This window comes from Henckelia pumila, chromosome 1 (assembly GCF_033568475.1).
Source record: "Henckelia pumila isolate YLH828 chromosome 1, ASM3356847v2, whole genome shotgun sequence".
In the NCBI taxonomy this organism is placed as follows: domain Eukaryota; kingdom Viridiplantae; phylum Streptophyta; class Magnoliopsida; order Lamiales; family Gesneriaceae; genus Henckelia; species Henckelia pumila.
In genome coordinates this window covers 88,356,124-88,383,346 of record NC_133120.1, presented here as the reverse complement: position 1 = coordinate 88,383,346, position 27,223 = coordinate 88,356,124, and the positions used below count along the sequence as shown (strand labels likewise).

At 37.3% G+C, this 27,223-nt stretch overlaps 3 protein-coding genes across 3 annotated transcripts; 1 reads left to right on the top strand and 2 right to left on the bottom strand.

Annotated features, from left to right (window-relative positions):
* The first annotated feature begins 2,135 nt into the window (after window positions 1–2,135).
* Window positions 2,136–4,038, top strand: LOC140867624 (uncharacterized). Its single transcript, XM_073272684.1, has 3 exons — window positions 2,136–2,617; window positions 3,541–3,596; window positions 3,767–4,038. The coding sequence occupies exons 1-3, from the start codon at window positions 2,136–2,138 to the stop codon at window positions 4,036–4,038; spliced, it is 810 nt and encodes a 269-aa protein (XP_073128785.1).
* A 1,452-nt stretch (window positions 4,039–5,490) lies between these two features.
* On the bottom strand, window positions 5,491–6,360 carry LOC140867612 (uncharacterized). Its single transcript, XM_073272677.1, has 3 exons — window positions 6,261–6,360; window positions 5,605–6,113; window positions 5,491–5,499 (listed from the first exon to the last, which is right to left on the bottom strand). Exons 1-3 carry the CDS (start codon window positions 6,358–6,360, stop codon window positions 5,491–5,493), a joined length of 618 nt encoding a protein of 205 aa, XP_073128778.1.
* Window positions 6,361–16,960: 10,600 nt separating this feature from the next.
* LOC140867601 (uncharacterized) lies at window positions 16,961–19,125 on the bottom strand. Its single transcript, XM_073272667.1, has 2 exons — window positions 18,121–19,125; window positions 16,961–17,134 (listed from the first exon to the last, which is right to left on the bottom strand). The coding sequence occupies exons 1-2, from the start codon at window positions 19,123–19,125 to the stop codon at window positions 16,961–16,963; spliced, it is 1,179 nt and encodes a 392-aa protein (XP_073128768.1).
* Window positions 19,126–27,223: the final 8,098 nt, after the last annotated feature.

Genomic DNA, 27,223 nt, shown 5'->3' with positions numbered 1-27,223 from the left:
TCGATTACCGAGAGCTTAACAGAGTCACAGTGAAGAACAAGTACCCACTGCCGAGGATAGAGGACTTGTTTGACCAGTTGCAGGGAGCTTCAGTGTTCTCCAAGATCGATCTGCGATCTGGTTACCATCAGTTGCGTGTTAGGGATGCAGATGTGTCCAAGACTGCTTTCCGGACACGATATGGGCATTACGAGTTCTTGGTAATGCCATTTGGGTTGACCAATGCTCCAGCGGTTTTCATGGATCTCATGAACCGAGTCTTTCAGCCATATCTGGATCAGTTCATCATAGTCTTTATTGATGATATTTTGATCTATTCTAGGAGCATCGAGGAGCATAGACAGCACCTTCAGACCGCATTGCAGACTTTGAGGGAGCATCGGTTGTATGCCAAGTTCAGCAAGTGCGAGTTTTGGCTTGAGCAGGTGGCATTTCTTGGCCACATTATTTCGAGAGATGGAGTTGCAGTCGATCAGTCTAAGGTGGAGGCAGTGCAGAATTGGGGCATTCCGAAGAATGCTTCAGAGATTCGCAGTTTCTTGGGGTTTGCCGGATACTACAGGAAGTTCATCAAGGGTTTTTCCTCTATTGCAGTACCCTTGACTTCCTTGACCAAGAAGAATGCGAAGTTTATATGGAGTTCAGACTGTCAGAGGAGCTTCGATCAGCTGAAGGAAGCACTCACTACAGCACCAGTGTTAGCAATGACAGTACCACATGAGGAGTTAGTGGTTTACACCGACGCGTCTAAACTTGGTTTAGGCGCAGTGCTTATGCAGTGTGGTAAGGTTATTGCGTATGCGTCGAGACAGTTGAAGATTCATGAGCAGAACTACCCGACGCATGATTTGGAGCTTGCAGCAGTGGTTTTTGCGTTGAAAATCTGGAGGCACTATCTTTACGGCGAGAAGTGCAAGATTTTCACCGACCACAAGAGCCTCAAGTACTTCTTCACCCAGAAGGAGTTGAACATGAGGCAGCGCAGATGGCTTGAGCTTGTGAAGGACTATGATTGCGACATTAGCTACCATCCGGGTAAGGCTAATGTAGTGGCAGATGCTTTGAGTCGAAAGTCGTCAGTGGTATCATGTTTGACTGCACAGTTACCACTACAGACCGAGATTCAGAGGTTTGGATTGGAGTGCTATCCGAGCGGCCATGCACCGAGCTTGTCAGTGTTGACGGTGCAGCCAGTTTTGAGAGATCGGATTAGAGAGGGACAGTCCACTGATGAGGAGCTACAGCGATGGAGACAGAGAGATGAGGCCAGAGGTAGTCTCTTGTATACAGTGGAGGATGGCATCGTTCAGTACCGTGGGAGGATGTGGGTACCGAACGTTGATCAGTTGAGAGCCGAGATTCTAGCAGAGGCTCATGCATCTCCGTACTCCATTCACCCCGGAAGTACGAAGATGTACCGAGACTTACAGTTATTGTATTGGTGGCCTGGGATGAAGAGTGACATCGGGAGAGTGGTGTCAGAGTGCTTGACTTGTCAGCAAGTCAAAGCAGAGCATCAGCGTCCAGCAGGACTTCTTAGACCTCTCCCTATTCCGGAATGGAAGTGGGAGAATATTACGATGGACTTTGTGGTTGGCTTACCGAGGAGTACTAGAGGGTGTACAGCGATTTGGGTGATTGTGGATAGACTCACCAAGTCAGCTCATTTCTTGCCGGTAAGGACTACTTACACCATGACACAGTATGCAGAGCTTTACATCAGAGAGATTGTTAGGCTGCATGGCATACCAGTGTCTATCGTGTCAGACAGAGATCCGAGATTTACCTCAGCGTTTTGGAAGAGTCTGCACACAGCTTTGGGGACTAGACTTTTGTTCAGTACAGCTTTTCATCCCCAGACGGATGGTCAGTCCGAGAGAGTGATCCAGGTTCTCGAGGATCTTTTGAGAGCTTGTGTCATCGATTTTCGAGGATCTTGGGAGACTAGACTGCCATTAGTGGAGTTTACCTATAACAACAGCTTTCAGTCGTCTATAGGTATGGCTCCATATGCAGCACTTTATGGGAGGAGATGCAGATCTCCGGTGCATTGGGATGAGGTTGGAGAGAGGATTTTGTTGGGTCCCGAGATTGTGCAGCAGACAGCTGACATAGTGACGCAGATTCGAGACAGGATGAGGACAGCGCAGAGTCGGCAGAAGAGTTATGCAGATGCCAGACGTCGCGATTTGGAGTTTGCAGTAGGTGATCACGTATTCTTGAAGGTGTCACCTATGAAGGGAGTAGCGCGTTTTGGGCGGAGAGGCAAGCTGAATCCGAGGTATATAGGGCCATTCGAGATCTTGGAGCGAGTTGGCACGTTGGCCTATCGTTTAGCTCTACCTCCAGGGCTAGCGGCAGTGCACAACGTTTTCCATGTATCCATGCTTCGGAGATATGTCTCCAACCCGTCGCATGTGTTGGATTTCGAGCCCTTGCAGTTGCCACCAGATCTTGTTTACGAGGAGAGACCAGTGCGGATCTTGGCTAGAGAGGAGCGGAGGCTTAGGACGCGGGTCATACCGATGGTCAGAGTCCAGTGGCTGAATCACTCGGAGGAGGAAGCTACTTGGGAGACCGAGGAGGATATGAGGACTCGCTACCCGGAGTTGTTCGGGTAAGTACTTTAATTTCGAGGACGAAATTCAATTTAAGGGGGGGAGAATTGTAACACCCGGTATTTTTAATTACATAAATCCGCCTGCATAATTAGGATATTTAATTATTTAAATTTATGATTTATGGGTTAAATAATTATGTGAATTATTTATGCATGATTTAATTTATTTTTAAGCATTTAACCCATAATTAGTGATTTATATGATTTTTAGTATTTTATTATTTAATCGCGTAGACGGGACCGAGGACGGACGAGATGACAACTTTCCACCCAAATTATTTTATGAGCCTTTTTGGAGCCTTAAAATATTATTTTGAGTTTTATTATCTCAAAATTTTAAGTATTTAATTTTATTTAATTTTAGGGGTCTTTTTTTATCCAAAATTAGCCAAAATATTGACTTTTTAGTATTTTTAAAATTTCCCTAAATAATAATTTCGGGATTTTCACATGAGTTATCAGGTTTTTAAATATTGTTTAGGGTTTTAAATTTTATATATTGTGGGATTAAAACCCTTATTAATATTTTAATTAACCTAAAACTTTATTATTCCAAATTACCCTAATTCTACCCCCAAACCCCACGCCTCCTAGCATTAGCCGCCACCCCCATCCCTTGTCTTCCTCTTCTTCATCAGATAGCCACTTCCAAGGAGAATCCATAGCCATTTTCGAAGGTTCCAAGCAAGCCATCGTCGTCCCGGCGTCCCGAAGTCCGTCCTACGCGTGTTAAATCAATATCTACGGTGTTAAGGCATGTTTTTCTCCACTTTTCAAACCTATATCAGTATATGTATGCGTTTGGGTGTGTAACATCAGAATCGATATATTTGACAACAAGCTTTTCGATTTTTCCTCCTAAATTGCTCTTGGTTTGGACTTTGGTGTTTGCATGCTCACGTTTTCATGTCCATGGCTAGGTGGGCTGCTGGTCCACGGTTAGAGGGGTCCCTTGAGGTCCCTTGGGTCGAGTCAGGTCGGGGCTGGAGGCTAAGGAAGAAAGGAAACGAAGCCTTTCCTTTCTGAAGCTTCTGTCGAGCAGTTTAGGGTTCTGGGGAAGAAGGCTGAGATCTTTTTCCTCAGGCCACTATTTAGGGTAAGGTCGGTTGGGTTAGAACCCCCTTTGAGTTTTCTAAGTTTTTTCAGAAGGTTGCATGGGCTTTCGTGGTCGGAGCTTCGAGGACGAAGGGTTTTCCCGCAGCTGCTCGGGTCTGCGCGACAGTGCAGAAGGGCCGGGTTGCAGGGCTTCGTTCTCACTCCATAGTCGACGGTTTGGGCTGATTCTTGGCTTGTTAGAAAGGTCTAGATGTGGGCTAGGTCCTTGGGGTGGTTCTCCGGCCGGTGGGTGGCCGGAGCATGGCGGCCGCCGGCGTTCTTTGCAACTGCTCGTGGCCGCAGCAGTGCAGGGAAGAGGGTGATCGAGTTGGGGCTTTGGGGGCTGATCCGGGTCGGGTCAAGGGCCTGGGTCGGGTCTAGGAAGTAGTGGGTCAAGTCGGGTGGGTTCGGGTCCGGGTTTGGTGGGCCGGGCTCGAGTCTTTTTATTTTTAAAATATTTTATGAATTAATGGGTTTTTGAGGCAATTTAATTGAAATAAAATTATTTGGACTCCCAAATAATTTTATTTGAACTTTTAAAATTTTAATTAAGTTAGTCCATTTATTTTATGGGCTTTTGGGCCCATAAAAGTTAATGGGCCAGTCTTTGGGTTTTTGGGCCCAATGGGCCAGTTTAAGTGTTATTGGGCTTAGTGTAATTTTAATGGGCTTATTTAATTTAATTGGGCTTAGACTAATTATTTGGGCTTAAAGTTAAGTTAATGGGCTTAAGTATGTTAATGGGCCAGTTTTAAGTTAATGGGCTTGTGTGTAGGGCCAGCAGTCCAGGACCGTCCATGAGAAAATTTGCATGTGTCCTGATTATATATTTAATTATTTTTATGCATTTGAGTTATTTTAATATTTATATGTTAATAAGAAATTAAATTAAATATATATGATGGACACACATTTTATTCAAGTATATGCATTCATGAAATAATATTTTATGCATGATTTAATGTTTAAGTTGAGCAATAAAAATATTTTATGTTGGAAGTTGAAGTAGTGTGACAATTTAAGGGGGATTCGTCCCCATATGATTGAAGGGCAGTTTACTGCCAATTTAAGAGGTGATTCGTCACCGGCCACGTACGTAGGTTTCCACGCTGATCAGTATTTAATGTATGATTTAAGGTTACACTACGGATACAACCATGCTATGTTAGAAAATAAATTGCTCAATATGGTTATGTATTATGTTATGTATTATGTTTATTTAAGTAAGTTATGTTATGTAAATTTTTAAGCATGCTCATTCATGTATATGTATGTATTAGTATTAAATTGGTTTAAATTATTTTAAACCCTTGTTATGTTAGCATGTTGGGCCTCTAGGCTCACTACACTGGTATGGTGCAGGTGAGTACGTTGAGGATGACATTGTACCCACCGGAGGCGAGGACGTATGAGCATGCATGCAGTGGCCCCGTGACCGTGAAATATTCTGAGTCGCTATGCATGTTATTGTTTTTGTCAGCATGATACATTTTTATTATTTTCAGTGATTGAGGGTCTAGAATATTTATTTAATATTTTCAGTGCATGCAAACTTTTATTTACTTATGCAGTATATTTTTAATTAATGTTTGACTCAGATATTTATTATATTTTTAAGAATGCATTTTTATTTAAGTATTTAATTGTTTATTCATTTTAAATATTTTTATTCTGTGCATATATGTATGGGCATATATGTACATATTTTATTTAGTAAGTATAAAAAAAATTTTTTCCGCATATTTATTTATTATAGAGTTAGGGTCGTTTCACAACTACACTTTCTGACATGCATCACCAACAACATCAAGCATATCAATCAAACGAATAGCAGAACAATCTTTCAAAATTGGGCTCTCAGTAGCCGACTTAGACATAGTAAAAACTACTTGTTCATCGTTCAGTCTCAACACCAACTCTCCTCTCTCAACATCAATCAACGCCCTACTAGCAGCAAGAAAAGGACGTCCTAAAATCAGGGGAACCTCTAAATCCTCTACCATGTCAAGGATAACAAAGTCTACAGGATAAATTAAATTATCAATCTTGACTAGGATATTCTCTATAATCCCTCTCGGATATTTAATAGAACCATCAGCAAATTTGAGAGATATATCAGCAGGTTCAATATTCTCTACACCTACTTTTCGAGCAATAGAATATGACATTAAATTTATGCTCGACCCTAGATCACATAACACATTACCAAAAGACAGACTTCCAATATGACAGTGTATAGAAAAACTCCCTGGATCTTGCACTTTAGGTGGAAGCTTTTTGTTCAACACCGCCAAGCACTCCTCCTTCATCGTGACTTGCGTAATATCATCCAATTTCTTCTTGTTTTTCAGCAAGTCCTTCAAAAATCTTGCATAATTTGACATTTGAGCTAAAGCATCTGCAAAAGGTATGTTAATATGCAGTTTCTTGAAGATTTCAAGAAACTTTTTAAATTGAGAATCAAATAACAATTGCTTAGCTCTATGGGGGAAAGGTAAGGTAGAAATATCAACATTATCATTAACTTCAAATTTTGAAGTCTTGCCTTTCTTATCTGCCTTGGAGGATTTTTCAGTCCGCGCATCCTCCTTCCTATTCTTTTCGCCCATCTGCTGCTCCTCAGACTGTGCTTGAGTCACAACCATGATAGCGTTCACGCCTCTGGGATTTGGTTCAGTGTTACTTGGTAAAGCTCTAGCAGGCCGGGTTGATAATTGGGTTGCGATCTGACTCATCTGAATTTCCAGCTTCTGCAGCATGCTCTCCTGATTCTTCTAGCGAGCCTCAGTACCCACCATGTACTTCATCATGATCTCCTCAAAACTCGGATTCTTCTCCTCTTGCTTAGGCTGCCAGTTTGGATTATAGTTGTTGTAGGAGTTGTACGTCTGCCTTCCTTGATTGCCCATAAAATTCACAGTCTCAACTTCAAACAACTGCCGGTCTTGTTGCATATTCCCTTGTGCTTGATTTACCGGCGCTGTTTTCATGAGTGCCACTTGGTGTGTCAGCGCGTAAATCTTAGCATTCAGGGCCATTAAAGCATCGACCTCTAAAACTCCAGCCTTCTTCTCACTCTTTACATCCGGCCACCCAATGTTAATCTCTGCCATGTTGCCAATGATCTCCCAGGCTTCAGCTGGCGTCTTCCTGAACAAGCATCCATTAGCCGCAGCATCCAGCATAGATCGAACCGACTGATCGGTTCCATTTTAGAACGTCTGGGTTTGCTGGCTTTGTGTGAGATTATGCTGAGGACACATCCTCAACATCTTTTTAAATCTGGTCCACGCCGCATGTAGAGATTCTCCCTCCTTTTGCTTGAAAGATATAATATCTGCGAACAACTTCGCCATCTTCGTAGGAGGGAAATACTTGTTCAGAAAAGTCTGAACAAGTTGATCCCATGTAGTAATGGAACCAGCAGGCAGATCATCTAACCACTCCACAACTTTGCCTTGAAGTGAGAATGGGAATAACCGCAGTCGCACTGCATCAGATGTTACCCCATTAACTTTGAATGTGTCGCAGATCGACAGAAAACGCTCCAGATGAGCGTAGGGGTCTTCCACAGACGTACCTCCAAATCTAGCTTATAATTGGATCAGCTGAATTGTAGAGGGCTTCAGTTCAAAATTGTTCGCCTCAACAGCGGGGCGAACGATGCTAGATCCATAACATTCAACTGGCGGCCTAATAATTTCCAAAACAGTACGATTGTCCGCCATCTATCCTAGCACCTGAAAGTTACAAAGAAAAGAGAGGAATTCAGAATTTAATAAAAAAAAATTAAAATAAAGTCTAATCTCAAGAGAAACAAAAATTTTGATATCAAAACAGTCCCCGGAAACGGCGCCAAAAACTTGACCGCGTTAATCGGTGTGAATAAATTCAACTGGCAAGCGTACCAGGTCAAGTAATAATATAGTGGACAAAGGTCCAAGTGTCGAACCCACAGGGACTGTATAAAAATGATTACCAAAATATATTTATTTATACCTAATCTAGACTAATTAAAAGGATGATTTCAGATTTTTAACTAAAAAATAAAATTGCAAATAAAATTAAATAAACTAAAACGAAGCTGGAAAATTTGGATTTAATTCAAATTTGGTAAAAATTTGATCAAGGACTCACGTAGGTACCAGACAATTCATGTAACAAGCAGTCGATCTAAGACATCAGACTTAATCTTAATTCACAGGAATTTTCCTAATTTGTTCGAAGGACTATTTCTAGAACAAACAAACCTATTCAAATATTGATGAACTAATCTTTCGTAATTCTAATCAAACTTGAATGCATGAATAACTGTGAAAATTCAGTTTACACCCAAACCGCATAATGAAACCGAATTCTATTTCTAGTCAGTTTTACACTATGTTGAAAATCAAAGTGATCGAATTCGAAACCTCCTCTGTCGACATGGAATCGATTAACAAACAAACAAATAACTGGCCAAGAAATTTGTAAGACAAATATAAATTCGATAATCAATAAAATCAATCAAGTATGAAAATATCAAATAAACAAACGAGTTTTATACATAAATTGTCTGGCCCAATCACGTGGCCTTGATCGAAAGGGAAAACTACTCAAGAATCAATTTCAAAATTCAAACAAAGTTTTTGATCATGAATTGAAAATAAAAATAAGAAAAGAAGAAGAAACGAGAAATCTTCTCTCCCAAGTTGTAGTAGCCGCCGTCTCTGAAAATCTGGAACTGGAACCCTTATTCTGATGCTAAAAAATATATTTATAGGTCCCAAATATTAAAAAGATAAAATCCTTCCCGAGCAAGAATTTTCCAAAAATAAAACTCTGGTCCCGCGGCTCGCTTGAGCGAGCATAGGGTCTCGCTCGAGCGAGCACTCTTCTGCTCCAAAGAATTTGAAATCACGTCTCGCTCGCTCGGGTGAGCACCACCTCTCGCTCGAGCGAGCATGTTTCTGTCCGAAGAATTAATTCATACACAGACGTTGCGCGATTGCTTCCTCTTCAGCGCTATCGCGCTTGCTCTCTTCTCTTCATCACATCTCCACGCGCTATCGCGCTTCATTCCTCCTTGTTAGCGCTAGTTTCAGCTATTCCCATCTTCTCTTGTGCGTTAGCACTCCCTCATGCGCCCTTCATCTTCAATCATGCGTGATAGCGCCTTCCTTTAGCGCAGAAGGGATCTGTCACCTTTGGAGACAACAACAAAGGAGTTATCGAAGGAATCGGCTCAATAGGTATTTCTAAATCCTGCTTGATTGATGATGTACTCCTAGTGAAAGGACTTAAGCATAATATACTAAGCATAAGTCAATTGTGGGATAGAGGTTATGAAGTCAAGTTCACTCCCCAACACTGTATTATATTACTCACATCCGACAAATCCATAAATTTCAAAGGTTATAGAAGTGAAAATGTATATAAAGTTTCTTTAAATAATTTATCTTTATCAAATATCAAAAGCCTTGTATCCTTGAATGTTGATGACAAAAGTCTTTGGCATATACGACTAGGTCATGTTGGTCCTAGTACCATAGAAAAACTTTTTAAACTTGACTTAGTTGTTGGTATGCCAAAACTCAATTTAAAATTAGATTCTGTTCGTGATGCGTGTCAACTTGGCAAACACACAAGGGAATCATTTAAAAGCAAAAATTTTGTATCAACTTCTATGCCCCTTGAACTTCTTCACCTAGATCTATGTGGTCCCTTGAGGAACGCTAGCCTAGGAGGGAAGCTTTATGCATTTGTCATTGTGGATGATTTCTCACGTTACACATGGAAATTGTTTTTAGCCCACAAAAATGATGCCTTTGATTATTTTAAAACTTTTGTCAAACATGTTGAGAATGAGAAAAATCTTTCTATCAAACAGATCCGTAGTGACCACGGAACTGAATTTCAAAATGAGAGTTTTACAAATTTTTGTGAAGAGAAAGGCATCGGTCACAATTTTTCTTGTCCTAGGACTCCTCAACGAAACGGGGTCATTGAGAGGAAAAATAGGACACTTGTGGAGATTGCGAGGACCATGATATGTGAGCTTCTCTACCAAAATATTTTTGGGTTGAAGCAATGAACACTGCTTGTTACATTATCAATCGTGTTTCAATAAGGCAAATTCTCAAGAAAACTCCATATGAATTATGGAGAGGGAGAAAGCCTAACATTTCATACTTTCGGGCTTTTGGATCAAAATGCCATTCATAATAATGGTAAGGACAACCTTGGCAAATTTGATGCCAAATCCGACAAAGGTATTTTTCTTGGGTATTCTACTACGAGTAAGGCTTTTAGAGTAATAAACGCACTTTACTTGTTGAAGAATCAATGCATGTTGTATTTGATGAATCTATGTCTATAGTTTCTCGTAATACTAACGATGATGTAGAATTACTTGAAGAAGAGATGGCCTCCTTAAGCTTAAATGAAATAGATGTTTCTGTTGAGGAAACACCACTTCCGAAGGATTGGACTCTTCCCAAAGATCATCCTATAGATCTTATCATTGGAAGTACTTCGAAGGGAGTAACCACTCGCTCTTTACTTAATAATATCTGCAATAATCTTGCTTTTGTTTCGCATGTTGAACCTAAGAGCATTGATGATGCTTTATTAGATGATTCATGGATTATTGCTATGCAAGATGAATTAAATGAATTCAAGCGTAATGATGTTTGGAATCTTGTTCCTAGGCCGCATGATAGATCTATTATTGGTACTAAATGAGTCTTTAGGAATAAACTTGATGAGCATGGTACTATCACTAGAAATAAAGCTAGGCTTGTAGTGAAAGGATATAGTCAAGAAGAAGACATTGATTATGATGAAACTTATGCGCCTGAAGCTAGGCTTGTAGCGAAAGGATATAGTCAAGAAGAAGGCATTGATTATGATGAAACTTATGCGCCTGTTGCTAGACTAGAATTTATTCGCATGCTACTTGCTTTTGCTTGCTCTAGAAATTTTAAGTTATTTCAAATGGATGTCAAAAGTGCATTTCTTAATGGTGAATTGAAAGAGAAAGTTTACATTGAACAACCTGATGGCTTTATTGATGCATTATTGCCTGATCATGTGTATAGACTAAACAAAGCATTGTATGGTTTGAAACAAGCTCCTCGAGCTTGGTATGAAAAATTATCAACTTTCCTTCTTTCGAATGGTTTTTCGAGAGGAAATATTGACATTACTTTATTTAACAAAAATGTCAAAGATGATTTATTGATTGTGCAAATTTATGTTGATGACATAATTTTTGGTTCTACTAATGAAACTCTCTGTCAAGATTTCTCCAAGCTTATGCAGGAACACTTTGAGATGAGCATGATGGGAGAACTTAACTATTTCCTCGGATTGCAAATCAAACAGTGCAAGGATGGGTTCTTTGTGAACCAAAGCAAATACATCAAGGAGATTCTAAAGAAGTTTGGGATGGAGAACACAAAATCATCATCCACACCGATGAGCACAACAATCAGACTCGACAAGGATGAAAATGGTAAATCTGTAGATCAATCTTCCTTTTACGGTATGATTGGCTCCTTACTTTATGCTACTGCTAGTAGACCGAACATTATGTTTAGTGTTTTCTTGTGTACACGATTTCAATCATGTCCAAAGGAATCACATTTGTTCGCCTTAAAACTCATTTTCAAATATCTTTCAAATACTCCAAATCTCGGCTTGTGGTATTCGAAAAATTCTTTCTTTGATTTAAAAGCTTACTGTGATGCCGACTTTGGTAGATATAAGGTGGACAGGAAAAACACTAGTGGAATTTGTTTCTTTTTAGGAAACTGTTTAGTTTCTTGGTTTTTCAAAAAGTAAAATTGTGTTGCGTTGTCAACAACCGAAGCCGAATATATGGCTGCCGGTAGTTGTTGTGCGCAAATTCTTTGGATGAAGCATCAATTGCTCGACTATGGTGTATCTTTTTCAAAAATCCCTATTTTTTGTGACAACACTAGCGCCATATGTCTTACAAAGAATCCGATTCAACATTCGCGCACCAAACATATTGACATTCGTCATCATTTTATTCGTGACCACATCGAACAAAATGAAGTTGAACTTCAATATGTTGACACGTCAAATCAAATTGCCGATATTTTTACAAAAACACTAGATGAAAATACTTTTATTCGTTTGCGTGGTGAACTTGGCATGATTGAGTTGTAATCACTTGTAGACATAAGTTTAAATTTAATGTCATATTAAGGGGGAGCTTAATATTAAAATTCGAGCAAATTAATGTTGAATAATACAAATTAATTGTATTTATTCATAATTATAAGCTCACATTTTATGTGTATTATTTGGTATAAAATTTTCAAAAAAATATAATTCTAAGAAGAAAAATCCGAAAACTTCTTCACATTTCCGAACGTTGCTTCCATCCCACATAACGTTGCTTCGGTTGGAGGACAAGAACGTTGCTTCCGGTCATCCATCGTTGCTTCCGTTTCCTCCTATTCCCTCCTCATTTTAAAATTTTAACCGCGAAAATTTACCGCCAATAGTACGAACGTTGCGTCCGATGGACCAACGTTGCTTCCGTTCGTTCCAAATCCCGCCTCAATTTCAAAATTAACCGCGAACTCTTACCGCCAAAAAGACCTAATGTTGCATCCGTTGGTAGAACGTTCCTTCCGTTCGTACCTTTTACCCGCGAATTTTTCCCGCCAGGACGAACGTTGCTTTTGTTCGTGCAATGTTGCTTCCGTTCCGTCCCTTGCCTATATATAGAGGCCGAAACTTTCAGATTTTTGCACACCAAAATCATTCTTCTTTCTTTCTTTTGCACGAAAATATCTCTCCAAAATGGCTTCTCGACGCCAAGTTGATCCCTCCAATCCGAGGCGACGCACTCGTGCTCGTACTCAACCTTTTGTCCACAACCTTAACCAACCTGTTATCTCACAACCTATTCCTGCCAACTATAGGGATAGGCAGATTTTTCCAGGCCGTATTCTTGATCGCTCTTACTTGGCGACCTCTCATCTTCGTTTATTGGATCTTATTGATTTCCAACAATGGGGTGCATTTTTCCAACCCTCTGATCCAGATTTCATTTATTCTTCCCTTATCCATGAGTTTTATGCCAAACTCGAATTGTACAACGATGATATATATGCTGTTAAAATTGTTCAAAATCGGTACATTCGTTTCTCTTCAGGTGATCTCGCTGCTTGGTTCTCTTTTCCTAGAAATGGACCCAGCGAGTTCTTTGCATTTAAATGGCCTGATGATAGTCCCGAGTTTAACCGCTTCGTGGCCCTTTCTGCTATTCTCGGTCGACCACCTCACGCCGGTGATGATCGACCATCTCTTAAGATGCTTTGTCCTGATTTTCAAATTATCCAAAAGCTGATCACTTCTTCCATCATTCCGCGCGCTGGAGACCACTCCAAGTGCAAATATCTGGACCTTTATGTCCTTTTTCACATTATTACTCAGCGACCTTTTAACCTTTCTAGGTTTATCATTCCGGTCATGCATCACACTGCCAAAAACTCAAAGAAAGTCATTCTTCCTTTTGCTCGGTTTATTAACCGAATTCTTACACACTTTGACATTATCTTCGATTATTTGGAGATGCCTATCACTGTGACTTATACTCTTGACCATGCCTCCATCACTAAAATGGAGTTGTCATGAAATCCTGTATTATCTCGATGGGTGCATGATCCAGCTCATATTTTCATCCGCTATAATCCTGTAACCCACTTTCACTTTCCTTTTTCTCTTATTCCTCCTTCCATTCAAGAGCAAGGATTTCCTGTTGGTTTCACTGACACGGATATTTATTCCTCTTCTACGATTCCTCCATCTTCTTCTACGTTTGATTACGACGATCTACCTTTTTCTCCTCCTTTGATGCCTCAGCCTCCACCTACTCCGGCTCCATCTTCCGATCGACTCCTTGAGTATCTTCAGCGGCTTGAGATCAACATGGATCGCAACTACTCCGCTATTCAGTCTATCCAAACATCGATCACGGACTTGACCTTAGAGATGCGAGGATCTTTTGAATCTGTCCATGACCGACTCAATTTGATGGAAGCAAAACTTCTTGAACAACCTTCGGATGATGACTCTTAGTTTTATATTTTGATGTATTTTGTAAATTCTCTATTAATGAAATATGCTTTTATTTATTGTGTTATTTATTTATCATATTTGTTGCCTTTTTAATTATCACAAAAAGGAGGAAAATTAATTTGGTTAAATATTCAAATTGGCTAAATAAAAATTGATTATGTGATAAACATTTTGGTTAAATTATTGTTACTTTAAGGGGGAGCTTTTTATATGTATTTAAATTACACTTTATATCTCCTGTTTAACCAAGTTTTGTGATTATCAAAAAGAGGGAGATTGTTACGCCTTAAAGGCATACAAATATCTTAAATGAGATTAATGTTTTTAATGAGATAACTTATCTTGTTTTGATAATTAAAAAACTAGGTTATTATTTCTAATCGTTTAAAGTGAGACTTTGTAGATTAGATTATTATAAACATTATTATGGAGAAGAACATTGCGAAAATTACTGAGAATGTTTGAATCATCCAATTTCGATCTCCACCAATCATATTAAATTTTAGGATACTAAAAAGCTACGGTCCAAAATTCAAGTCGATCCGACGGGCGGATTTGGAGTTATGAATTTTTTAAAAGTGCCGCGCAGAATTAGAAGCAAAAATACGACGAAGTAACTTCAGAAAAATACGAATCGTTTGGGACTTTCAAATCCAATCTCTACAGTTCACAATGAAATTCAGGATGTTCTAAAGCTACTGTTCAAATTTCAAGTTGATCCGACACACGGATTATGAGATATGAATTTTTGAAGTTTGTCGCGCAGTCTGAATTATGCCGAACGGACGTAACGAACCTAGGAACGGACGCAACGTTCCTTGTCAAGAACACGATCCAATTTTTAAGGAAAAAAGTCATCCGACAAAAGCCGCAATGCGCCGAACGGACGCAACGAACCTACGAACGGATGCAACGTTAGTCAACAACGCCGAAAGAATTTAATGTGCGCTGAACGGATGCAACGATGGCCCGAACGGACGCAACGAACCTGCCCGAATTTTCAGCTATAAATACATGCCATTTGAAGTCATTTGAACTCACCAATTCACTCTCATGTCTCTTTGCAAGCAAGATCCTCTCCTTCAAAAGTTCAAGAAATATTTGTGTGTTATATTCAAAATCGAGGGTTGTTTGTATAAGTTCATTCGTGAGTTGGTTGCTCGGTTGTTGTAAACACTTGTGTATGAAGACAATTGTATTATACGAGTGTTGTGGCTATCCTTGGAGCCCTTAAGGCCAAGTGTTGAGTTGTATCAGCGCGGTGATCGTGTTGAGTTGTACGGCTATCCTTGGAGCCATCAAGGCCAAGACGTTGAAGTGCTAGTGGATCCTTGGTTAATCGATCTTAACCAAGAAGGAGAGACGTAGACGATTTATCGTCGAACTTCCATAAACATCTCTTATCCCTTTTACTGCTTTATCTACATTACACATTTATTTACCGCACTTATTATTAATTGCTTTAAGTCTTCCGCTTGCATACTAGCATAATTGCTTTAAATTGCTAAAGTTGCCAATAGAACCTAAATCCCCCCCCCCCCCCCTTAGGTTCTAATAGTATGTTACTTGTTATCTTATTAGTGTCGGGAGAATAGTAGAAAGCAGACTCGTATTGAAATAATACAATTGAGTCGAAGTAGTAAAAAGAAAGTATGTGCTCCAGTTGATGATGAAGCAATACGAGTGGAGGTAAAAATGTTCTCATATATTAACTTCTATATACTCTATTCATTTTATAAACAAACAACTCTTGTTAGGAATTATTGGAGGAGTTTGTACAACGTCATCTCATCAATAAGCCCGAGGGAACACAATCGATAGAAGTGCATGAGGAAGCATTTTGGTAATAAATTTTTTTGTTATAGTTTCATAATTATTGTTAAAACTATTACATATTGTTTGATGTTAATTTTATTTTTATATAGTGATGTATTTGGACCCAAACATTCTAGTCGAGTTCGATGTTTGGGAGTCAAGTATTTCCTGAGCATTGTAAGCGTATGCCCATTTATATTCAAACCTCTCATTCTACTCCAAATATATCAAACAAAGTTAAGGAAATGGAAGAGAAAATGAGAGATATGGAAGCTCGCCAAGCTCAAAGGGAGGCAGAAATAATGGCACGAATGATGAGACAGATGCAAGAACAACATATGCAACATTTAACACACATCATGCAAACTATGACATTTGGAACTGCTGGAGGATCTCATGAACCCGAGTCACTACCAAGACAGGTATAAATTCTTAATCCCAAGAAATAAGTTATAATTATTTGTGTAAATTAATGATTTTAAACTATATTTATTTTTTTAGATGGCGGCTGTGATGGAGGATATTATGAATCAACACGCAAATGCTCTTTCAATCACAAATGGAAGTATGCGCAAATCTCCACCACGAGAAGAGCATAACCTCTAGTTAGAATATTAAGGACAAGTACTTTGGTTTTTATTATCATTTTCGTATGTTTTATGGAGACTTATTTGTTGATGGAGTTATATATTTGGTAGATTGAAGTGTGGTTTTGCTTGGTATAAAAGTTCCTTTGTTTTTATTATATATTATTCATGAATTGTGGTTGAGATTGCATCATTGTAGTATGCAATATTTAACAGCAAGCCACGGCAAAAGGAGTGTATAGATGGACAAAATCTATATCAACGATTTATCTAACTATTAGAAAAAAAAAACTATAACCATTTCTAATTCTTGGTTAAATCATTCTGGAAAACCGCTTTTAGAACACATGATTAACGAATAAAGATATAAGGGCGGTTTGAAAACCGTTATAGAATCAAGCATTACAAATGGTTAATAACCGTTGTTAAATCTTAGGTTACGCACAAACATCAATGATTATGAAGTATTTGTTAACCGCTTCTATATCAATATATATAAGCGGTTATTCTCCGATGCTATTGTTGCATTCGCCGCGTTTTACAACCGCATCGATAGGACCTATAACAGCGGTTATACCACCTCTGCGGGAGTATCTATAGAAGCGGTTGTTGCACCGCCGCTGGAGTATCTATAGAAGCGGTAATACCTCCGCCGCTAAAGCAATGAATTAAAAACGGGTATTGACCGTTTCTAATAGTAGAAAATGTGACTAAAAATAAACTGATGATTCGTTTCATAACCGCTCTAATAGATGGCAATAGATGCGTTTAGCAGCCGCCTCAATTGAACACCAATAGAAACGGTTATAAAAGCTGTACCACCGGGAGAGACTTTTGCTTCTAAAACCTTTAGCTCCGCCAACAAGCGAGACGGGAATTGAACCGGAGGTAAAAGTTTAGAAGCGGTGGCAAACCGCATCTAAAGATTTCACACAACCAGAGAATTTCAGAATTAGGATCATCTTCATTGTAACACACATGACCATAAATGAACAGCTTTTGTGAATCTGTTACATTAAATTATCAATCCAAGAATCAACAATTTTATGACAAAGATCCAAGCAAACAAAAAAGTTTGTTTGTTCGTTTGTTTGTTTGTTTACCTTAATTCCCCTCGGTTTTGAACACAAATTAAAACTGCCATCAACAGCTTAATTTGAAAGTACGTAACATATATATATATATCAGTATGAATTAGGAACCGCACAATGCAAGGTCCCCCTTTGCATTAATGTAGTGAGAAAATGAATGGCATTACGTTTCTGAAACATAATTAATAGGAGTCCGTGTCTAATTAGTTTGTTATTATTCAAAATCCCGGCCAGTAATTTTAAATTCATATGATACGAACTTTGAAGTAAATTTTTTAAATTTGTACTACCATTTAATTTCTTCGCACAGTTCATGATAGCATCTGAAATATTATAGGAATTAAAAAATAGCGCAAGCTTAAGACATGAAATATAATATTTAATATACTTATTAAGCTTAAAAAATACACATAAAAAGGTCTTTAATTATATATATTCCAATCAATATCAATGGTTTGGAGTATTCGTCAATATATATATATATAACACCTGATTTAGAAAACTTAATTAAGATGAATTAGAACATAAAGTACTTTTACAATTTTACTATATATATATATATACACAATGAATGAATTATATATATATATATATTAACAATTAATGTTTTCATCATAGCTAAAAGATGGATCATCAAATGTTATGTTTACAGACGTGGATCGATCCATGAACCTCCAAATCAAACTAAACTAAAAATTATACATAATTAATCGATGATGATTTCCCGAAACCAATCGTGATTGAGAGCATCCTTGGCTGTAATCCTCTCTTCCGGATTGTAAAGCAAGAGCTTGCTCAACAGATCAATCCCCACTTGCGAAAGAATCGGCCCGAACTTCCTGCTCAGTAGATTCAATGGCTGTACTTGTTCTTCAAACTTGAACATGCTCCCGGGAAGGCTCGAAAATCCCGGCAACCTGATATCATCCGGGGTCCCAAGTATCTCGTACACCTTCTTAATCTGATCCATCTCCGAATTCCCTCTGAAAATCACTTCTCCAAGCAACAGCACTTCAGCCATGATGCAACCCACTGCCCACATATCCACGGCGCACGAATATGTCTTCGCCCCGAGAAGCAGCTCGGGTGCCCTGTACCATAAAGTCACCACATGAGGAGAGTAGGAGCCGAATGCTCTTTCTCTTTCGTATCGCCGCGACAACCCGAAATCGCAGATCTTGGCTTCTCCCTTGTGGTTGAGAAGGATGTTGGAAGGCTTCAAGTCCCTGTGCATTATCCTGTTTTCGTGGAGGAAGCGGACACCCTCCAACAACTGTTTGATGAGAGCTTGTGCTCGAGTAGTCCCGTCGAAAGGAGGAGTTGTATTTTTCATTGCCCTTCCGAGGTCGTTCTCCATATACTCCATGACCACGTAAACGCCGTCGTACTGGTCCACGACGACTCGCTTGAATCCCACGAACGATGGGTGGCGGGTGACTGATTTGAGTATGTCTATTTCTCTGGAAGTGGATTCGCAGAAGCCGTCAAATTCTTCCTTGATGGCCACCACTTGGCCGGTCTTCTTCTCCATGGCTTTGTAAACCACTCCGTACGAGCCGTGGCTGATTTCGGACAAGAGTTGGTATTCATCCACGCTTCCGTATCCGACTGAATCTAAGCCTAATGTGTTCTTCGACAAAACGCTTGGGGGTGTTTTCGATTCTCCAGAACTCAGATTAACAATTTCTACCCTTTTCTTGATCACGATCCCAATCTGTCCTCCCTTGCTTCTTCTAGCAAATTTCTGCCTCCGAGAAACGCCTCCGCCGCAGCCCTTCTTGGATCGACGATCCAAATGACAAGGATGTTTGTTTGCCATCACAATTTTTTTTTTTGGTTTGGTTTCGCGTTCGAGGATATATAATGAACTTGTGACTTGTATGTCAATTAATTCAAATATTTTTATTATTATTATTATATACTCCGATTATATTTTTGGAAACCATATCTAGAATCCATCGTGTAAAAGATATTTATTTGTATGTGTATTTTAAATATCTTGATGGTTTTGATATATCGTTTCCTTGTTAACCAGAGCAAGTTTAGATATAAAATCATTTTATCTTCAAAAGTTGGCTTTTAAATTAAACTGACATTTTTTTAAGAAAATAATTTTGTATTTGGATAAACAGATTAAAAAATGTTTTTTTTTTTAGTTATTAGAATAATAATTGAAAAGGTATAAATATAACTTTTAGAAAAACACTTGTTTTAACTAATAAATGCTTTTAAAACCAATATAAAATAAACCTATTCAAACACATCTAAAGCAATAAAATTAATTGTTTTTTTAAAAAAAAAAATTGTTTTTTTTACTCTTTTTCATTTGTACTGATTTCACAAATATTATAATTGTCTAGTCTCTCTCGTGATTTTGCAAATATTACACTGCAAAAATTTTGTTTTCTTTGAATTCTACACACATTACGTGTGTGTTTTCACATTAAAAAAATACTGAAAAAAATTAAATTTCACGAAAATTCTCATTTTTATTTTTATTTAATAAGTTTTTGAATATTATATAAAAGGTCGTTGAAAGTAACTCATTCATTTAATGAATAAAGATTGTTAGAAAACATAAAATAAAATATTAAATATAGATACTAAATTATATATATTTGAGTCGAATAAAAAATATATATAACCTTAAAGACGAAACATAATCTATACTATTATATTAAAGATGGATGAATAAAGATAAAATAGTAGTTGATATAGATTTCATCTTAATTGCACAATCACCCTCATTTGCTTATATATTTATTATTTGACGCATCTAATTTTAATTGCAATACTTTTGATAATTATAAAATTATCGCTATTTTTTAACATAAATATAAAAACAATTTAAAAAAGACTGTACAAGCACGTAACGCGTATGTACAGACAAAAGTATTATATTAAGTATAACATGCATTAAAAGCAGGCGTTTGAAAATATTTTAGCAACAAAAAGAAATATTGTTTTCTCCATGAAACATTGAAATTAACCTAGTGCGGCTGCCAATTCTTCCCATTTCTGCTTACATTCTAGCTGTATGGACATGGATTCATTCAAAATGGTGTTCCATCCTTGATACTCAGATTTTTGATTCACCAATTGAATCCCAGTGTCGCCAATCTCTTGGTCAGCCGACAGTATTTGTGCTTTGAGAGATTCGCCTTCCTCAAGTAGTTTCACTCTATTGGCTTCACAAGTAGCCAATTCTCTCTTCAAATTCGATATTTTTTCTTTCACATTGTCAAAAGTTTGACCCACTTCAATCAGTTTGTTGATATTACTTTCTCTCACTCTCTTGAGATTATCCCAAGTTTCTTTAGAGGCCTTGAAAGTCTCTATTTTGACCGAGAACTCGGTATGTTTGTTCACCGCATCCCGGGCCCGTTAAAGGATAGAAGGTAGAGAATGAGAAGCCATACCTAGTGGGGATTCAGTAAACCCTTGGGAACTCTGAAGCAAGTGAAAAATTGTTAGAAGTTCTTGATATTGCTGCTCTGTTAATGTGAGTAAATCCTGAGTGATTAAAGACTTGATGGTGGTCATAGCTTGATTAACGGACTCTATGCTGGGATGGGGTAGAACCTCTGGAATGGGTTCAATTTTGACGTCTTGCAAAAAACTGAAATCTAAGTCCATCGTGACTGAAGGAAGAGTGCACATTTGAATCCGTCGAGAAGAATAATCCTGCAAAAATTACCAAGAGGTATTGGAATAATAAGAATAGGTACAAGAACATAGTTGTAAACAAAGTGTTACCTCGACAGCAGTTGAGGCGGTGGCTATGTTGGAAACTTGTGCAACATGGGGAGCATGAATGGGAATAATTTGTTTGGGAAGAGGAGCTTTTGAAGATATGCCAGTGATGATTTGCGCCGCAATGATGTTCTCAGTAACATCAGCAGGTGTTGGGTGCTTGAAGAGAGGCACTGCATCTTTCAATGGCATGGAACTCATTGGTTGAGTTACCTCAATAGTTGATCCAGGGGCATCAACGTTGAAGGGAATCGAGGAAACAGATATGGCGTCATCTTCTTCTGAATCAATAGGAACCTTGGAACTACGTGAAGGTTGCATGACCAATCTTCGTGATACACGGGTACTTTTTCTTATTTTGACAGGGGAATGTTCTTTTGGCACTCCACTACCCATGGTTTTCAATTTTTTGACAGAGGTTTGAACTGCTAAAGGAAGGAAAGTAATAATAAGTAAGACAGTTAATTTTAAACGTCCAGTTTAGAGATTGTACAATTACCAGGAGGAACTGTCAAAGCAGCTGTAAGGGCTTGGTATTTGGGAGTCCACCATGACATAAAAGGAACAATGCTTTCCCGAGTCACTTCCTGAATTGGAGCTTGAAAGAAGGATCCCCATACTAGGTTTAATTTCGCCGTTGGTAAAGAAAAATGACGATCAACTAGCTCATCCCAAATGTTCTCAAGCAACTGTTGAGGGAAGAAAAAGTGGTTTTCGGGTACAGTAGGAGGAAAGCCAAATTGCCGGGCCACGATCAAAGGATTGTATATTTAAAAAGGGAGAATGACATTATCATTGGCAAAGGTACCACTGCTGATAAAAAATTTTAAATGAAGACAACCAATTCGTAGGTCATCAACAACTTGTGGAAAAAACCTGCTTTGGTGAGACATGAAACGCAAGATCCAAGGATAATTTGTTGTGTTGAGAAACACTGGCAAATAGTTAACACGCCCCTCTCCAAGAGTATTGAAAAAAGTCATTAAGAAATCCTTAGAAATTGTGGTGATGCAGTAGGACAGAGCATTACTGTCAGAAGGATTAATGCTAGTAAACGGAAGGTTCCTAATGTCTGGGAAATAGGAAATGAGCCACAACTGCAAGAACCAGCAAACACCTTGAAGTTTGCAGAGGGGAGTATCGAGTATACTTTTACTCAATCCTCTGTAGACAGCTCCTAAGAACATGACCCCTAAATTGACAAGGTTCCCAATACTCAAAAGACGTGCAAGGGAGAAGTACTCTGCGGATGGTCGACCAGAAGCAGGACAAAACAAAAATTTACAAACTAGCACCCACATAAACAAGATATGTTCATCAGCACTTGGGGTCTCAGAGGCGGTATGCCAAGTTCCTATGATAGAAGCATAGGAGGTGTAGTTCAGATATTCATCTGGGATATTTGGAACATCCGTCATCGAGATGACCCCTATCAATTCTAGACCAATGATGGGAATCCTCAGTAAACGGAGGATATCATGAAGAGTAATGGTCATTGGTCCACAAGGGAATATGAAGGAATTGCAAGAGGGAGACCAAAAACGGAGTGCAGATTCTAGTAAGTTGGTTTGCAACGGGAACGGACCTTTCGTAAGCTGAATGAAGTAATACAGCCCTTGAGATTTCCAAATATCACCAAAATGGGGTTCCAGATTATCGATCCAATTCACCCATTCAGGAGAAAAACAGGGCCAAGACTTGAATTTAGCCGCTTTAGCAGGAGGTTGTACGGAACTGGTAAAAAGTAGTGAAGATGCCGATAAAGAATCAAGGGGAAACAGGTTAGAAAAAACTGCTGAGGGCAAGGGAACTTCTACATATGGAGCGTGGGTTATGGTTTCCAGAATTTCAACGCAGTTAGGTTTAACAAGGGGATTTGTAGGCCTGTGAGGAACATAAGTCAAACAAAGACAACAGGAGTGCCAAGTAATCAAAGCGACGATAATATTAGCCGTGAGCTCAAGGAGATCGAACTTACCTGATGAACTCCATTTCTTCAGGAGCGATTGACGAAATGGCAGGAGTAGACGCCATGGAAAAGAAGGATTAAAATACTGCACAAATAAAAGGTGAATTAAGCCATTGAAGGATATTTTTTGTTGTGTGTGCAGGTTTCGGCAGATGAATCACCAAAGGGATATAAACTTACTGGTTGGAGAAGCAGCGGGATGTCAGACCAAAACCTAGACTATCGAGGTTTTACACAATGCAAAGGGATGAAGCTCTAAACCAGCTCAAAATAATTATTCGGTGAAGATGAAAAGCCCTAAGGAGAGAGAAAGAGATGCGCGAATATCGGAGGAACAATAATGATAATGCTGAGGTAACGTGATCAAGTAATTCAAAATTTGAAGAACATGATCATTGAGTTTGTTTTTTTTTTTTTAAAATCAAGTCATAAAGCATATCCATTGACTCGATAGGTAGTGAGAAATTCATCATCCAGTTTTGATGGCCCAATGGGTCATCAACCTGCAGGGGGCAATTGTTAACCCATAAAATAAAATATTATATGAATTAGAGTTCCTTGGCCCAGTTTCTAAAAACCATGCAGCCCAAGTGGTTCGGCCCACCCGGTGAAGCCCACAAGACGGATGTCCATCCGTAAGAAACGAAGGAGAAGTCAAAAGTCAGTTGAAAAGAACGTGGCCCATGTTGAGAGATATTGGGAGGAAAGTTACGGAATTGGGAACAAAAGAGCCGTCTAAAGAGAAGAGAAGACAGACATCATCTCATCAACACTTAGCTTTCAAAAAGCTTTGTATTTTCAGCAATTTTTCTGCAAAAATTTCGTACCGTCATCTTGTCATTTTCTAGAAATTTTAGCGTACATATTTAGCTTATTTTTGCTGGGTTCCTCGAACTATTACAACATTTACTTTTGTGATTAGTATGGAAAACACTTGTCATTTTGAATTTTCAGTAGCACAAAATCAATATTCGGTTGCTATTAATAATTCATCTTTTACTTTATTTTAGTTCTTTAGCGTTTTACCGGTGGACTTGAGACCGACGACAAAATCGGGACTCATTTTCACTTGGTTTTAGAAGTTAGATTTTTACTTTCATTTGCTATTTTCATTTGGCACTCACGTGCCTGACACGCCCGTAATCAACCCGCTCGAGCCAATGTTTGTGTGCAAACACATACATATGTCTCGACTCTTGCACAAGTTCCCCGTTTGCATTAATGTACTGAGAAAATGAATGGCATTACGTTTCTGAAACATGCATAAATCGGAGTCACGCCTGCAGAGGTTGCAGAAGAACTGATGAGGGGTGACGATGCTCAATCTGCTCTTCAAGGGCTGATTCATTTTCTCAAGTCCAAGAGGATCAGTAGCACTCATCCTCATTTGGCTGATCCAGAAAGTGACATGGAAGTTAATTGTAACCAATAATGGGTGCTGACTAACACAAATTAAACTTGCATGTTATCATGCAACGTCGTCGTCGGAATTATTAGATTAAAAATAACAGCTTGTTTCAAATGACCAACTGGCGGCCATTTCTATTTATCTCATTTTGTTGGGTTTTTCATCTAGTTTTTTTTTTTTTTGGTTAAAATTCGGATCAATGGCTTTACTATTAATTAACATTTCATTTCAAATAACCATTTTGCTAACAGGTATTTGGCTTTAGGAGCAAAAGCTAAAGCGTTCAGGTTATTTTATGCTACCTAGCTAGCTAGTTGAAACCATATTTGTATTAGTGGGAACCAATCGTTAAAATTCTTTAATCATATTCAAGTTCAATAATTAATAATCAATATATTATTTCTTCAACGTTGAGAAAAGGTTGAATTTTGAAGCAGTAGGGAAATGAGGGGAAAAATATGATATGCCGTGACTAATTACTTTGTTATTATTCAAAATCCCAGTAATTTTAAATTAATATGATATGAACTTCGAAATGAATTTTTTAATTTGTACTACCATTTTCTTCACAGTTCATAGCATTTGAAATATTATAATAGGAATTCGAAAATAGTGCCCGCAGACAAATATAATGTTTAATATACTTATCTATAATCTATAATCTATAACCCCTATAAATATATGAGTTTCATTTGTGAATTTTCCTAATCAACATCTTTCTTAACAATTAATTACCCCTATAAATATATGGGTTTCATTTGTGAATTTCTCTAATTAACCTCTTTCTTAACAATTAATTATTAATTATACTATCTAATTATCCAACTCTCCTCGTTTACCTCTACCTTGATATTATCATCATTTTCATTTATCATGTTTTATTTAATGTCTACGTATTTATTGCAAAATATATTATAGTATTACTTATTAATATTAATGTATTAATACGGTACAATAAATTTATATTTATACTAAAAAAATATTAATTAATTACCCCTATAAATATATGGGTTTCATTTGTGAATTTCCCTAATTAACCTCTTTCTTAACAATTAACAATTAATTATACTATCTAATTATCCAACTCTCCTCGTTTACCTCTACCTTGATATTATCATCATTTTCATTTATCATGTTTTATTTAATGTCTACGTATTTATTGCAAAATATATTATAGTATTACTTATTAATATTAATGTATTAATACGGTACAATAAATTTATATTTATACTAAAAAAATATTAAAATATTATTTCCCAACAAAACAACAATAAACTAAATAGTTCCACATTAAACTTACTTTAGTCATGTTAAAAAACTTCTTGTTTCATAATAAATAATTTTATTTTATAAGACGTCTAACACATATAGGAACATTAATATATATACATGTCAAGATTCTATAATCTATAATCTATCTATTCTATAATATAAGTAATTTAATAATAATAATATAATATAATAATATAATAATATATGGGTTTCATTTGTTAATTTTCCTAATTGACCTATTTCTTAACAATTAATTATTAATTGTACTATCTAATTACTCACTCTCCTCGTTTACCTCTTCCTTGATATTATAATCATTTTCATTTATTATGATTTTATTTAATGTCTACGTATTTATTGCAAAAGATATTATAGTAATTTTTATTAATATTAATGTATTAATACGGTACAATAAATTTATATTTATTTATACTAAAAAATAGTAAAATAATATTTCTAAATAAAACAACAATAATCTGAATTTCAACAAATAGTTCCACATTAAACTCTCTTTAGTCATGTTAGAAAACTTCTTGTTTCATGAGTACTTTTATTTTATAAGACGTCTAGCACATATAAAAACATTAATATATATATGTCAAGATAATTTCAATGAATCCATCTATGAAATACACATGAATGTTTCATAAAATTCTTCATCATCATCATTTACTTACAACACTTATATTAATCAGAATCCATATATACATTCATTTACGATTTATAGTACTATACATTCGGTGAATTGAGAAAGATATTTAATTGATGCAATGTACTTATGCACAGAGTGAAATAATAAATACTAATCTTAATCCATATTTAATAATAATAATAATAATAATAATAATAATAATAATAATTCATAACATGATGATATAAATGTTCCGTATAACTTACAAATGTCATGTATTTCGTGAGATTTAACGTCTAGCTTACTAATTAACGTGAATACGAATATCCATACAAAATCAGCTTTTAGCGGTTTAATTATAAAATAGCTGCAATGAATAATGTAAACGCACACCATTTAGAGAAATAAAAAAAACAACAACAAAAAGGTTGTTATCAAGATATTTGTTATTCGGCAAAATTACGAAATTACACTCAAAGGAGGGAAAACTATCCTAAAAATGACATCCATCAATGAATGCCGGGTGATTAATTATTTTGATATAACAAAACAAATGTTTCCAATATACATGCTTTTGCAGTTACATGAATTCAAGTTTGGTTTAGTTTATGCACTGAAAAATATGTCATTTGCCTTTTAATTATACTTGACAAATTATCGCAATGCATGTATCTGTAACCATTACTATTTTATTATTCGCTTGCTTTGTGTTTGTATTGCAGATGACACTTATTCATGGACTAATTTTTTCAAATGGAATCCACAATTTTCGAGCACTACTGAAGAAAAATAAAGATTACATGATCTATGTTGAGGTGCAATAATTTTTTCTGTTGGGTAGAGCGATCGAATCATGGCGCTTGAGCTGCTGTGCAGTTTAAATA

Coding starts and splice junctions, on each gene's coding strand:
- LOC140867601 (XM_073272667.1), bottom strand. CDS start 19,125: ATGGCAAACAAACATCCTTGTCATTTGGATCGTCGATCCAAGAAGGGC. Junction 17,135..18,120: donor TCGGGCCGATTCTTTCGCAA/GTGGGGATTGAT, acceptor TGAAATCTTTAG/ATGCGGTTTGCCACCGCTTC.
- LOC140867624 (XM_073272684.1), top strand. CDS start 2,136: ATGAGGACAGCGCAGAGTCGGCAGAAGAGTTATGCAGATGCCAGACGT. Junction 2,618..3,540: donor CGCTACCCGGAGTTGTTCGG/GTAAGTACTTTA, acceptor GTCCATGGCTAG/GTGGGCTGCTGGTCCACGGT. Junction 3,597..3,766: donor GGTCCCTTGGGTCGAGTCAG/GTCGGGGCTGGA, acceptor AAGTTTTTTCAG/AAGGTTGCATGGGCTTTCGT.
- LOC140867612 (XM_073272677.1), bottom strand. CDS start 6,360: ATGGTTGTGACTCAAGCACAGTCTGAGGAGCAGCAGATGGGCGAAAAG. Junction 6,114..6,260: donor CTCCAAGGCAGATAAGAAAG/GCAAGACTTCAA, acceptor TACCTTTTGCAG/ATGCTTTAGCTCAAATGTCA.